Below are 15,819 nucleotides of genomic sequence, written 5' to 3' on the forward strand. Positions count from 1 at the left end.
GTCTTTTTGCTTTTTGCATTTTCTTTGACTGTTCTCTCAATGTTGTCTATGTTATCTTCTGCCCCTGATATTCTCTCTTCTCTCTTGTATTCTGTTAGTGATGCTTGCATCTATGTTTCCTGACTTCTTTTCTAAGATTTCTATCTCCAGAGTTTTCTCTTTTTGTGATTTCTTAATTGTTTCTACTTCCATTTTTAGGTCCTGGATGGTTTTACTCAATTCTTTCACCTGTTTGTTTGTGTTTTCCTGTAATTCCTTAAGGGATTTTTGAGTTTGCTCTTTAACTGCTTCTACTTGTTTACTTGTGATCTCCTGTAATTCTTTATGGGATTTTTTTGTTTCCTCTTTAAGGGCTTGTACCTCTTTACCTGTATTCTCCTGTATTTCTTTAAGGGAGTTATTCATGTCCTTCTTAAGTTCCTCTATCAGCATTGTGAGATATGATTTTAGATCCAAATCTTGCTTTTCCAGTGTTTTGGGATATCCAGGACTTGCTGCAGTGGGAGTACTAAGTTCTGCTGAAGCCAAGTAGTCTTGGTTTCTGTTGGTAGGATTCTTGCATTTGCTTTAGCCATCTCTAGATTTTTGATGTTAGATGTTCTTAGTGTCTCTGACTAGAGCTTGTCCTGTCCCTGCCGCCCTGCAAGTCCCCTGAGACTCATGGGGCCTGCACCTCCTGGCTGGCTGCTCCCGTCTTAGAAACTCACTGGAGAGAAAATGGTGGATCTCACCTGAGTCTCTGGGTTAAAGCGCTCCCTGGAGGTTGGCCCTCCACTTGCAGGGAAGGGGAAGAGAAGGTCCCTGATCCACCTCTGTCACTCAGAAGCTGAGAGGATCCTGTCCCTTCTGCCCTGTAACTCCCCTGCAACTCGTGGGGCCTGTGCCTCTTGGCTGGCTGCTGTGTGTCTGACTCTTAACTTGCAATCCCATTGTGGTAGTTTGCATGAGAATAGCCACTGTAGATTCATACTTAGACCCTGTTGGTGGAACTGTTTGAGAAAGATTAGAAATGTGGCCTTGGAAGAGGTGTATTACTAGGTATGGCCTTTGAAGTTTCAAAAGACTGTAGCCATTCACAATGTGTTTTCTGCTTCTTGATTATACATCACGATGTAAGCTCTCAGGTGCTTCTCTAGTGCCATGCCTACCTGTCTGCTGCCATGTTCCCCACCATGATGATGATGGACTCCTATCCCTCTGGCAATGTAAGCTCCCTTCTTCATGTAAGCTTCCTTGGCCATGCCCATTGTTTGTAGCAATAGAAACCATAACTAAGACAGAAGTTGGTGCCAGGAGTGTGGGGATCATTACCAAGGCACATTATAAAATAAAGCATTTAATTGGGCTTATAATTTTAGAGGGTTAGAGTCTATGATGGCAGAACAAAAGTATAGTGGCAGGAACAGCTGAGAGCTCACACCCTGACCTGCAAACAGAAGGCAGGGAGAGAACACTGTTGAGACTCCAGTCTTCTAAAATCTCAAAGCCCTACCCTACTGGCACACCTACTCCAGCAAAGCCATACCTCCGAATCCATCCCAAGTAGTTCCACCTATGAGAGAGTGGGGGACTAAGTATTCAAACATATGAGCCCAACTACCACGCTCAGAATGAGTATGGAAAAACAAACAAACAAACAAACTAGATAGAGATGCAGTGGTAGCAAAGCCAACTCAGAGAGAAGAGAAAATCCTACCCCTCCTTGTGCAGTAAAACACAGCAGGGCCAAGAAGAAAGTAAATAACATTCTAGGGCAGCTTCCCCAAGAAGTGAGTGGGTATACCTGGGTAGCAAGAGATAAGCCTATTCAGAAGAAATTTGAGGTGGAAAATAACAGAGGAGAGGTAAGCAGTGGCTTGGAATCCCAAGCAAAGCTCTGAGGACTTTTATCCCATGGTCTCAGGAGGAGGAAAAAGGGAAATCATTTTACGAATAGCTGTTTGCTCAGCTGCTATACCTCAATGCCTGTAGTAATTTTAATATGATTTTCAGGAGAAAGAATCGGGTACTCATTCATGCTCCTAACCTTATCACCAGAGCTCTTGCTAACGTGAATGAAGAGAAATTGTGACAGGCTGTCTAAAGACCTTATAAGATAATTTAGACTGTGGTGCCCCCTTCAAATAGCAGCCTGTCAGGTGGGAGGAACTGCAGTATGAGTCCACAGAGGAGCTACTCTCCTACCCAGTGGACAAAGCCTGGTGTCTCTCTCCACCCTGCTCTCTGACCAGAAAGCTCTTGGAACAGCCCCTGCCATATCCACGTGGAAGCATAAGAGCTGAGCCCTCTGCCTGCCCTGTGCCTAATGGGTAAAGAATCAAAAGCCAGCCATGTGTGTCAGCATTGATGGGCCAGGAGCTAGACCCCAACATTTCATGGTCCCTGTGCCCAGCACTGCGGACCCACAGACAGACCTTCCGTACCTGATCTCATCACCAGAATACAGCAAATGTGAAGAATGTTCTAGCCCAGAGCCCCTCCCTGCACCTTGCTCCTGAAAAGCCAAGGCAGAAAGGGCCTTAATTCCCATTGCTACACAATTTATTTATGCAAAATACTAATTGGCTGCAGTCTGACTTGATTCAAAAAGCCATTGCCAGGTGGATGCATAAAAGAAGCTCAAATTTAGGGGTTCATCTTAAGCAAACCTGTAAGAACAGATGCTTAAATTAAATTAGGACTCATCCTTGCTTCTGGAAGTTTTCCAGCTCATTTCAGGTTCAAGTGAACATGTTAGGAAGCAGGAAGCCTATGCTGAAAACGATAGCTGAAGAGGCTTCCAGAGACACTATGCTAAATTTCAATATAAAATAGTCATGGCCCTGGATATGAAGGCCAAGCTGAGGCAGGAGGATTCCAAGTTCAAGGTCAACCCGGATAATTTAGTGAAACCCTTGAAAGAAAAAGTAAAAGGAAGGTGGGGGCAGAATTCGGGCAGGAGTCTGTGTTTAACCCCAGTACTGTAACATGGGAAGCACTGAACAGTCAGTGGTTTAGCTTTTCTATATTAAGTAAAATGCTTTCTCTCAATAGTTTTGCTGGAATTTGTTTAAACAACAAAACCTGGCTTTACTCCCTGATCCATTTCTCTGGCTGGTGTGGTCTATGTACTGTGAAGTACCACAGACCCAGGTGCTAGAAACATGGGCAGAACTGACCAGGGCTCTACCCACAGGTTCACTCAGTGTGACAGCTAGGAGATGAGCTAGTCCCTGGGCCACTGGATCTTAAATTTGACTCTACATGAAAGTCACCAGGATGTCCTTCAAAATGCTAGTGCCTGAGTCCCACTCCAGAGACTCTAGCTGGATTTATGGTCTGAAAAATAGGAATGTTTAAAGCTCCCAGTGTCATCTATTATGTGTTGAATTCTGAGAACCAACTCTGTCCCCTTCCCTAGAAAACTAGTGGTGTACCCAAGGTCAAACTCTCTTTTGTGTCACAATATGACTGACTCTACTAGTGTGTTGCCATCCCCCTGAAGCCCAAGAAAATGGCCAGAGAACCCTGCCCATACCACCAGGCCAGATCTCAGCTCACTCATAGCAGGAGTGCTCATAGCACTGCTCTATCTGCTCCCTCTGTGTGCTCATGTCTGCGGTAACTATTGCCATCCCCAAGAGCCTCCTGCCCCTCTCCTTGAACCCAACCTCAAGCAGGCCTGCATCTGACTGGGCTGCCCCTACCCAGGCATCAGTCAGCAGCTCTCTGTAGCTGCCAGTCTGTTCCCTACAAATCCCCAGAAACGTGGCTTCCTGTCTTTTTTTCATTAATCTCTTCTCACAAGAATCTTGTCCCCATTCTCCACTCGCCTTGCCCACTCCACACCTGGCCTATCTCTGTGCTTTCATCTGGCCCTCCAGCTTCTCAGTCCCTCCTGATCCCATGTATTCAGGTCTCAGCTGAAAACCTCATTTTAGGCATTTCGGCCCATGCAGTAACATAAATGACCCTTGAGGACATTGTACTGAGTGACATCAAGAAGAAGCCAAAGAAGGACAGACACTGCCTGGTATATGAGCAGCTATGGATGAATACTTTACAGACAGTTGAAGCGCAATGCTAGGGACACAGGCCTGTGGAGAAATATGAGTGGATTGTATGAGTGGAAGTATGAGTGCTTCAAGGGGCAGTGTGTCAGCTGAGATGGCAGGAACACTCTGTAGGTGAACAGTAAAATGGGATGATCACACAGCTTGATGATGCTGTGAACTGTGAATTCTTAAGCAGCAAATATAACTGCTTCTCACCCCTTTGGTGAGGAAGCCTGAGCTACATTGGCTTTGACGTCCCACATTCTCCATGTGTCCACCCTGGGATATCCCTTGTCAAGATCCGAACACCTAAAACAAAGGGAGTACTATGGTCCTGCAATGGTGCCCTCCTACTACCACCCAGCCACATGACAGGCTTGGACAGGCACAAGCCCCTCTACCCACTCACCACAGCCCCTAGGAAAGATTAGAGATAGAAAGGGAGGCCTCCAGCCTGTTGGACTGCAATTAAACTTCCAGGAAAACCCACACTGCTGAAATATCAATTCAATCCCAAGTGCCATTGTTCCAGTACTCAGAAGTATCAAACCAGAAATTGTCCAGTCACAACAATCCAGATGTTACACTGACAAACACAGGCGACACTGGGTGAACTCTTTAGAGTTTGATTATCTTATCAATCCCTAAGTATGGACTATGTTGCAGGAGAATCAACCACCAATAATGCCATGACCACCTTTATTCAATCAAATACACACAGCGGGAGAGTAGAAGCCTGACAGTTCACATTTAAGAAAAGCTAAGCCCACTCCTTCCTTAATTCTGCTATCATTTCTTCTTTCCAAATTAGATATTTATCTTTGAGAACAACATCTACTACTGCGCACATGTTGGAAAGCAGGCGATCCGAGTGGTCTCTACAGGGAAGGAGGGCATGATCTACAATGGCCTCAGTGACTGGCTGTATGAAGGTAAGACCTACAGGGTGAGGAAACAGAGTGTGTGCTTGCTGGGAAGCTGCTGCAGGGGCTGGGTTCAGTTTCTAAATTTTCCTTCTTTTATCTTTGCTCTAACTAAAAAATAAACTTGGATTTCTTGAGAGTGGTAGGTATCCAGGAAACACCAAATGAGCACTCATGGATGGCAAGTGTGGGAAATCACAGGTGGCTAGGTATGGGACACTCACAGGTGGCAGAGGTGGACATTTACGGGTGGCCAAGAATAGGGGACTCACAGGTGAGGAAGGACTTACAGGTATCAGTGTAAAGGGCTTCACTGAGCCCATGAAAGAAGAGGTGCTTCCAGGAAAAATGATCAGAGTAGTCCCAGTACAAATGTGTATGTCCCTCTACCCACTCTAGGACTTAGGAAACCTATCTGCATCTGGGGATGGGCAGATGTTTAGTTGTCTTGTTGGTGAGACAATAATTGATGATGGGCACAGCTTGAAGATCCAGTCCACCATAATAGGGTAAGCATCGTGACAAGAGCGTGAAGTATCTGGTCACACTGCATCCACAGTCACAAGGCAGAAGGTGAAGGACACCACCTCTCAGCTTTCTTTCTTCTTTGTATGCAGTTCAGAACCTCATCCTAGGGAATGATGTCATCTGGAGTGGGTCTTATCCCCTTAATTTACCTGCTTAGATGATCCCTAATAAGTGTGGTTGAAACTTGACTCTTTAGTGATTCTAAATCCTGTTGACCATCATTTTTTTTGCCATCAGAGCAAAATTGGAAAAATAAATTAAATTCTTTTAGAGAGCCCAGGCCCCTGGGGCTTCGATAACAAAAGGTCACAAAAGTGTTCCAGGTTTTTGTTCAAGTCAGGCACCACAGGACAGTCTGTATCTGGCGAGCTCCTGCCCAACTCCCTGCTCACTGGCTTATTTTGACGCATCCTTAAAGGCCAAGAACAAGAAGGGTCTCCTCTTCTTCTTTCTCGTCCATTTTTGAAGCAGAGTTTATTAAAGAGCATTCTATCATTCCTTGAGAATTTCACACAATGAGTTTCGATCACGTTCACCCACCTTTTCTAAGTCTTCTAAATCCACCTTCCCTTTCCTTCCGCACAATTCTATGGGGTTTTGTTCCCTGATCAAGGCCAATCTGAACTCCTTAAATATTCTTGGATGTGGCCTTCCACTGGGGTGTAGTGGGCCTACTTGTAACTACACCTTCCTCTCCCTTCTCCAGCTGCTCTCAGTTGTCAGTAGCTCCTCAGCTGGAAGTAGGATTTCACGCCCCGCCCTCCACACCAGGGTTTGATCTGGCTTAGGTTTACAAGATCTTGTGCACACCATCACAACCACTGTGTGCTCATGGATACAGCTTACCTCATGTGTCTAGGAGACACTGTTTCCTTATGGGCATCCACTGCCTCAGGTTCTTTGATTCTACCATTCTTTCTTTCCCGATGATCCCTGAGCTGTGGGTTGGGAGATATGCATATTTTCTTTAGAATTAAAATTCCGAAGTCTTGAATTCTCTACACCTTAGCCAGTTGTGAGTCTCTGTGTTGTCACCCACTGCAAACAGAAGCTTCTCTGGTGAGGGGATGAGAAGTGCCTTAATCTATGGATATAGCTATAAGTCATTAAGAGTCAGTTTATTACATCTATTTAGCAGAGCACCTTCAAACTGTCTAACCATGGGTTCCCATATAAGAAAAAATAAGCAATGTTTGTCTTGCTGGGCACAAATGATTGTTTCCAGCTCCATCTGTTTGCCCATAGATTTCATAATTTCTCTTTTTTTAATAGCTAGGAAATATTCTGTTGTGTAAATATACCACATTTTTACTATCCAATCATCAGCTGATGGATATCTGCATAGTTTCCATTTTCTGACTACTATGAATATATCAACAATGGCCATGAATGAGCAAGTGTCTCTGTAGTAGGATGTATAGTCTTTTGGGTACATGCCCAAGAGCATTATAGCTGGATCATGTGACAGATCTAGTTCCAACTTCTTTAGGAACCTCCACACTGATTTTCATAGTGTCTATAACATTTTGCACTCCCACCACCAGTAAGTAAGTGTTCCCTTTTCCCTAGAATATGCCTACATTTGTCATGGTTAGGGTTTTCTGGTGATAATCACACTTGTGAGGGTTCTACCTGAGGACTTCTGTACCTCCTGATAGCATCACCTGGAAGGTTCAGGCTACCATATATGAATGTGAGGCCACACATGGTCTCTGAAAGCTCCCAGCACTATGCTACAGATGGGTCCATGGAGGTCAATCGGGCATGTGGGCATTCAACTCCAGGGTCAGCTGCAGACAGAATTTACTTACATCCTCATCTCTAGACTCAAATGACAGCTTAGTGTGTCACACTTCTCAGCCTTGAGACCACATGCACATTGGATGATTTATACCAAATTGGATTGGGGAGGATCAGGGATGTTCTGGCTTTATGGGGGGGTACCATTTCCCCTAGAGTTATGCATTTTTCACACCTGGGCTTCTGTTTTATGGGAGACTATGGTATAGAAAAGTGAGATGACTTCCCAACACAGCTCCCTGAAATCTTGACCTTCAGAAGATTGCAAGCATGGCCAGATGTGTCATGTTCTCCAGTCACAATGTGGTACATGTCTGCCATCCTAGAGTTCCCTGATCCCCTTTCTGTCCACCCAAAGCACTCTCTGCTAGAGATGCCAGCACTCCTTGTTTCTGTCTGGTGGACAAGCTGGAACTTCCACATGCAGAAAAGGTCTACCGCTATTCTCCTTAGGGCCCCAGTGCTACACAGAGCTCAGATCACTCTTGAGAACTGAGTTTCCAGGTTGCATCTAAGACCCAGAAGAGTCAACTCTGAGACTTTGTTTGTTCCCTGGGACCTTCCTGTGGGAACAAATGGGGTTAAATAAATGCTGACCATATCCAAGCTTGCTCTGTACAAAAATAGCCCTGGGAACAGCAGTCCAAGCTCTTCCCAGCTCCATCCAAATTAATCTGGAATGGCTGTGTTTGTGCAGTGAGTGCAGGCCCATGTGTGCCCAATAATCTACAGGAGAGACCATCTCACAAACCATATAAAATTGTTAAGAGAGAGGACCCTGAAGTCCTGTGCTTACTGCCCAGGAGAAAACCAAAAGGCCTTTGAGATACAATCAGAATGCAGCACTGTTAGTGCCTGCCTTGTGGGCAGCTTCACTAGGCATGTCCAGCCCATGGAGAGAGTCAGGAAAGCAACCCCAAATCATAAACGTACTTACTTAAAACACCATGAGATACTTTAAATTCTCCTTTGGTTACTTGACTGTGCAGATACTGAGTGCAGATTTTCTAGATGGTAAGGGGCACATGTGCCTACCCTTGCCTATATTTGATGCCTTCCAAATCTAGATCAAGCCTGCTATCTATCTTGCTGGGGTGGAAAACTGAGTGGTTAATGGCAAGGCTGTAGAGTCTTGGGGACCCAGACAGTATGTCCAGCATAACCTTGTAAAGATCTTTCACTTCCAAGAACTCAGCATGCTTAAATAACATGTGGGGGTTAGAGAGGGCAGTGTGGCTGTAATCAGAACCGATTTAGCACAACATGACAACTGGCAGGCATTTGAGGGTCTTGTAATTTTTTTTAAAAAAACTGTAATACGAACAATGGCTGTATTTATTATTGTTGTTTTAATTAGTCACTTGTATTTTTATTACAAAGTAAAGAACATGTTCTAATGTCATTCTGTTATTATAATAAAACGCTCTGACCCAAAGCCACTTAGAGAAGGGAAAGGCTTATTTCTTGTAGGTCAGAGCCCATTGTTTAGGAACGTCAGGGCAAGAACTCAAGCAAAAACATGAAGCAGGATCCATAGAGGGATACTGCTTGCTGTCCTGCTCACTGTGTTGTGATACTTTTCTTATATGCCCCAGGACCACCTGCCTAGGGAATGGTGCCTCCCACAATGGGCTGGGCCTTCCTACATGAGTTAACTATCAAGGCAATCTCCCACAGACATGCCCACAGCCTAGTCTGATCTAGGTAAGTCTTCAGTTGTGGTTTCCCTCTTGGATGACTCTCAGTTGAGTCAAGTTGGTAATTAAAGTTAACTAGGGCAATATACTTTTAAATGATAAAGAGAGAGAGAGACTGAAGCATTCAGGCATGATTTCCTAGGTGGACATTCTGTCACAGTACAGAAACTATCTGTTCTGGACTTCATGGGAGGCAAAGGCAAGTTGAGCTCCTTGAGGGCCCACAAAGAAAGACCTTGGGTCTCGCTGCAAGAGCCTCACTCAGCTCACTCTGTAACTACTTCCTTAATAACAGAAATATCTTTCTCAGTATCTCAAAAACAATTAGAAATTCATTGCTTTGCCATTTGAGTTTAACTTTGCCTTGGCAAATCTGTTGAAAAGATTCTTTATTTTCTTCAAGGTATTTACAAGAAATCATGTAGATATGTTAACAAATATTAACCCCCAACTTTGAATCAATCTCTTGGTGATGGGGCAGCTTAATCTGCTTAGCCTTACTCCCTGAAATGTTCTACATGCTGATGCTCAGACTTCTGAAACTGGGAGCCTGGGAGCCCTGAGGGATATTGTGTCCTTTTTTCATAACAGGAGACCTAATCAGTGACTTAACTATTTTATTTACTTTTATTTCCTTCAGAGGGGGCTGGAAGTGGATGCAAGAGATTATACTCAGAACATCTGCCAAGGGTCCTGCTTGCTTGGAAGGGTTACTTCTTAAAAACCGCTAAGGCAGAGTAAATAAGAAGCATACTGCAGTCTGCACACTTATTGGCAGCAAGACACCATATTGATTTTTGTTTCCCAAAAAGAGCTTCAGATATATTGAACATTTCAGAATGTTGGAAACGGAGGGAAGAGGTAGGAAGCGGTGTGGAGGCTGCTGGGAATCTTCATCCCTTGAGCAAAATGACCTCCTGCCACTAGCCTACCAGCCAAAGCCCATGCTCAAGTCTGGCTATATGCCTCACACCATCTGCTGGGTGACTTTTCAAGGCTTGTAGGGACCAGAAACTAGTCTTAACAAACAAAGTATGCATCATTTGTCCTCTGAGGAAATGCCATGTAGCTATGTGGGCTCATAGTTTAATAGAAAGAGAAAAACAACTTGATAATATTGGCAGTTTTAAGGTTTTAAGTTTTACTGAACTTGGTTGTCTATAAACTAAATTTAAGGTGTTACTAAAGTATTCTGACAACCGTGGAAGAATGTTCCATTAAGAATCTATGCAGGGCTTAGTAATTCAAAATTCCCAACATGAGTGCATTTAAGCAGAGAGTTGAAATTATCCAAAATTTTACAAAGGTTCTTTGTTACCATGGTTACAGAGCTTGTTGCTACCCTTTATTTATAAAGTGTGTCAGCTCATTTTCATCCTTATCAAGTACATGAGCTATCGAGGACCAACACAGCATTGTTGCTGGTAGTTTTCTAATAAGAATTTAAGTCCCTAAATGTTACTAAGAAGTGTTGAACCATCCATTCCTCTTCTGCTAATTAGCTGTGTATAAAACCCAAACCTAACCTAGCATGGGTCTTCAAAGACACGCCCTCATACAGTGGTCATGTCTGCTGAACATCAGATGGCCTCTCTCCCTTTGCATATAGGACTAGGAATTCTAATTCGAACTCATCTAAAATGATGGGGGAAGGACCACCATAAGCTTGGAAAGCTATTTACAGAATACAGCCTGGAGCTATAAGGAGGTTGAGGTAGCTGGCACCTGAGAAAGTGGCTTAGAGGACATTTACTTAGCTGTGGTTTTTTTTTTTTTTTAAAGTCTAGTTTGGTATGGATGAAATTCCAAGGCTAACCTTACTAGTCTAGGGCAGCAAAGTACTTGGAACATGGGACCAAATCAAGAGACATTGTTTGGAAGGGCAAAGTTGGTCAGGTGAGTATAGCAGGAGCCTGTTTACTATGGCTCTTGAGTAGCTGTGCCAGGTGCCAGTTCCCCAACGTGGCCTGAAGACCATCCCATTTGAGTGATTCCTGGCCAGCAGTGACCAACCAGATGGAAGAAATGTTGGGACAGTGTATGCTCTGTTGTGTCCTCTAAAGGTCTCTAGGAAGCAGTGTAGAGGGAGGGAGACAAAGTGATCCTCTTCCCCACCTACAGTAGCTACAGAGAGGCTGAAGTTAGTGTTGAACTCTCCCTCCAGTTTGGACCTGTACATCTAGACTGCTTCCTAGTCACCGACAGCTCCTGTCTTTAGAAGAACAAAGGTCCTTATGATCAGGTGTAGAAATTCAATATTTTGAAAGCCATATTGCCTCCACCTGCAATGTCTAGAGGAGGCTGTGTATGTAAATTAACAATGGAGATATCTTTTTTCCTTTTTTTTGTGATTTACTTTTTTATTAGATATTTTCTTTATTTACATATAAATTTCTCCATTCCCAGTTTCCCCTACAAAAAACAAACAAACAAAAACAAACCCCTGTTGCCTCCCCCCTCCCCATGCCTGCCACCCCACCCTCTCTCACTTATTGGCCCTGGCATTCCCCTACACTGGGGCACAGAACTTTCACAGGGCCGAGCTCCTCTCCTCCTATTGATGATCAAATTGCAATCCTCTACTATACACATGCTGCCAGAACAATCAGGCCCCTCCATGTGCGGTCCTTGGTTGGTGGTTGAGACCCTGGGAGCTCTGAGGGTACTAGTTAGTTCATATTGTTGTTCGTCCTAAGGGGCTGCAAACCCCTCCGCTCAACAATGGAGATATCTAAACTCAATCAGTACTCACCAAGTTTTCTGCCCTTTAAAGTGCTACATAGTGGAGCAGAGGAGAAATGGACTAGCCATGATTTGAACAGGAAACCTAGTGCACCCAGGATTTAATGTAATCAGAGACAGTTTTCACCGCCTCACTCTAGTCCCAAGGTCCATATAGATACAGTCCGAAGTGTCAGAGCCTCAGATCTGAAAGCATGGAGACTGTATCTTATGGAGGCACAGAGGAAAAGATGAGGGCCATGCAGTAGAAACTCATTCTCCATCAACAAGGGATGGGGCGAGATGGTGGCTCCCTGGTGCTCTGCTTTCTCTGAGCCTGTGCCAGCCAGATTTCTGTCTAGACTTTGTACCAATCAACCTAAAAGTATTGTTCTATTAGACTAGCCCACTGGACTAAGGCAAGGAATCAAAATCAGAACCCATTGTAGAATGTGGCAGCCATATCCAGAAGCAGGACAACCAGAGTCTTCATCTCTGTTCACCTGTCCTGTATGATGGCTCCTCTCTGGCCCTGAGTCCTATCAGCCCCTCCCCCTTATCACTTCTCTTCTTGCCTTTCCATCCTGTCCATTTCTGCAACTCAGAGGTTGAAATATGGGTGTGTCCTGAGTGTCACAGCTCATTTTCTTACACACCACTCTTCTTTTATTTTATAATTGTATATTTTATTTATTTACATTTCAAATGTTATCCCCTTTCCCTGTCTCCACTCCACAAACTGCCTATCCCATCCCCCCTCACCCCTGCTTCTATGAGGGTACCCACCAACCACCCACCTACTCCTACCTACCTCCCTGGCATTCCAATACACTGGAGCATCTAACCTTCACAGGACCAAGAGCCTCTCCTTCCATTTATGTCCAACAAGGCCATCCACTGCTACATATGTAGGTCCCTCCATGTGTACTCTTTGGTTGGTCGTTTAGTCCCTGGGAGCTCTAGGGGGTCTGGTTGGTTGATATTGTTGTTCTTCCCATGGGTGTGCAAACCTCTTCAGCTCCTTCAGTCCTTTCCCTAACTCCTCCATTTGGGACCCTGTGCTCAGTCCAATGGTTGGCTGTGACCATCCACCTCTGTATTTGTCAGGCACCTCTGTTATTTGTATCTATCAGGAGACAGCTATATCAGGTTCCTGTCAGCGATCACTTCTTGACATCCACAATAGTATCTGGGTTTAGTGTATATATATGGGATGGATTCCCAGGTAGGGTAGTCTCTGGATGGCCTTTCTTTCAGTCTCTGCTCTACACTTTATCTCCATATTTCCTTTAGACAGGAGCAATTCTGGATTAAAAATATGGAGATGAGTGGGTGGCACCATGCCTCAACTGGGGGGTCTTGCCTAACCTCTGGATATGGTCTCTACAGGTTCTCCTTCCACTTTGTTGGGAATTTTAACTAATCTCATCCCCATTGGGTCCTGGAAGACTCTTGCTTTCCTGGTATCTGGGAGTGTCTGGTGGCTACCCCTAGTTCCCCAAACCCCATTGCTACACACCTCTGATAAAATTCCTGACCCTCTGTATATCATCCCCATCTCCTCCCATTCCTGATCCTGCTCACCTTTTCCATCCTCCCCCTCCTCTCCTCCTTCCAAGTCCCTGCCACCCTCAACTTCCTATAAGTATTTTGTCCCCCTTCTAAGAAGGACTAAAACATCTACACTTTGGTCTTCCTTCTTCTTGAGCGTCTACGAGTTGTACCATGGGTATTCCGAGCTTTTTGCCTGATATCCAATTATCAGCGAGTACATATCAAGTGTGTTCTTTTGTGACTGGGTTACCTCACTCAGGATGATATTTTCTAGTTCCATATATTTGCCTGCAAATTTCTTGAAGTCATTGTTTTTAATATCTGAGTAGTATTCCATTGTGTAATGTACCACATTTTCCTTATCCATTCCTCTGTTGAGGAACATCTGGGTTCTTTCCAGCTTCTGGCTATTATAAATAAGGCTGCTATGAACATACTGAGTGGATCATGTGTGCTTGTTATATGTTGGATCATCTTTTGAGTACATGCCTAGGAGTGGTATAGCTGAGTCCTCAGGGAACACTATGTCAAATTTTCCAAGAAATGGCCAGACTGATTTCAAGAGTGGTTGTACCAGCTTACAATCCCACCAGCAATGAAGGAGTGTCCCTCTTTCTCCACATCCTTGCCAGCATCTGCTGTCACCTCAGTTTTTAATCTTAGCCATTCTGACTGGTGTGAGGTGGAATCTCAGAGTTGTTTTGATTTGTATTTCTGTGATAACTAAGGTTGCTGAACATTTCTGTCGGTGCTTCTCAGCCATTCAATATCCCTCAGTTCAGGATTCTTTGCTTAGCTCTGTATCCTATTTTTAATAAGGTTATTTGGTTCTCTGGAGTCTAACTTCTTGAGTTCTTTGTACATATTTGATATTAGCCCTCTATCAGATGTTGGATTGGTAAAGATCTTTTCCCAATCTGTTGGTTGCTGTTTTGTCCTATTGACAGTGGCCTTTGCCTTACAAAAGCTTTTCAACTTTATGAGGTCCCATTTGTCAATTCTTGATCTTCGAGCATAAGCTATTGGTGTTCCAGGAAATTTTCCCCTGTGCCCATGTCCTCGAGGCTCTTCCCCACTTTCTTTTCTATTAGTTTCAGTGTATCTGGTTTTATGTGAAGGTCCTTGATCCACTTGGACTTGAGCTTTGTACAAGGAGATAAGAATGGATTAATTCGCATTCTTCTACATGCAGACCACCAGTTGAGCCAGCACCATTCACTTAAAATGCTTTCTTTTCCCCACTGGATGGTTTTAGCTCCTTTGTCAAATATCAAGTGACCATAGGTATGTGGGTTAATTTCTGGGTCTTCATTTGTATTCCATCTATTATCTACCTGCCTGTCTTTGTACCAATATCATGCAGTTTTTGTTTTGTTTTGTTTTATCAGGATTGCTCTGTAGTACAGCTTGAGGTCAGGGATGGTGATTCCACCAGAAGTTCTTTGACTTTTGAGAATAGTTTTTATTATCCTGGGTTTTTGGTTATTCCAAATGAATTTGAAAATTGCTCTTTCTAACTCTATGAAGAATTGAGTTGGAATTTTGATGGGGATTGCTTTTAATATGTAGATTGCTTTCGGCAAGATGGCCATTATTACTATATCAATCCTGCCAATCCATGATCATGAGAGACCTTTCCATCTTTTGAGATCTTCTTGAATTTCTTTCTTTAGAAATTTGAAATTATTGTCATACAGATCTTTTACTTGCACAGTTAGAGTCACACCAAGGTATTTTATTTGTGATGATTGTGAAGGGTGTTATTTCCTTAATTTCTTTCTCAGCCTGTTTATCTTTTGAGTAGAGGAAGGCTACTGATTTGAGTTTACTTTATATCCAGCCACTTTGCTGAAGTTGTTTGTCTCTGGTGCAACATTTGGGGTCACTTAAGTATACTATCATATTATTTGAAAATGGTGATATTTTTTACTTCCTTTCCAATTTTCATCCCTTTGACCTCCTTTTGTTGTCTAATTGCTCTGGTTAAAACTTTGACTACTATATTGAATAGAGAGGGAGAGAGTGGACAGCCTTGTCTAGTCCCTGATTTGAGTGGGATTGCTTCAAGTTTCTCTCCATTTAGTTTGATGTTGGCTACTGGTTTGCTGTATATTAATTTTACTATGTTTAGGTATGGGCCTTGAATTCCTGATCTTTCCAAGACTTTTATCATGAGGGGATGTTGAATTTTGTCAAATGTTTATTCAGCACCTAATAAAATGATCATGTACTTTTTTTTCTTTGAGTTGTTTTATATAGTAAATATATTGATGGATTTCCTTATATTGAACCATCCCTGCATCTCTGGAATGAAGCCTACTTGATTGTGGTGAATGAATGTTTTGATGTATTCTTGGATTCAGTTTGTGAGAATTTTATTGAGTATTTTTACATTGATATTCATAAGGGAAATTGTTCTGAAGTTCTCTTTCTTTGTTGGGTCTTTGTGTGGTTTAGGTATAAGCATAATTGCGGCTTCATAGAATGAATTGGATAGTGTTCCTTATGTTTCTATTTTGTGGAATAGTTTGAAGATGTTTTGGAAGGTCTGATAAGCTCATC

At 43.4% G+C, this 15,819-nt stretch overlaps 1 protein-coding gene across 4 annotated transcripts in view; it reads left to right on the forward strand.

Moving 5' to 3' along the window:
• The window catches only part of Dpp6 (dipeptidyl peptidase like 6), a 933,905-nt gene that overhangs the window by 798,316 nt on the left and 119,770 nt on the right, over positions 1 to 15,819 (forward strand). For all 4 annotated transcript variants that reach the window (XM_031380237.1, XM_031380239.1, XM_031380236.1 and 1 more), the window contains exon 8: positions 4,846 to 4,966. In XM_031380237.1, the coding sequence (XP_031236097.1) occupies positions 4,846 to 4,966 (121 nt within the window). The remainder of the gene's footprint in view (positions 1 to 4,845; positions 4,967 to 15,819) is intronic.

This window comes from Mastomys coucha, unplaced genomic scaffold (genome assembly GCF_008632895.1).
Source record: "Mastomys coucha isolate ucsf_1 unplaced genomic scaffold, UCSF_Mcou_1 pScaffold19, whole genome shotgun sequence".
Taxonomy (NCBI): domain Eukaryota; kingdom Metazoa; phylum Chordata; class Mammalia; order Rodentia; family Muridae; genus Mastomys; species Mastomys coucha.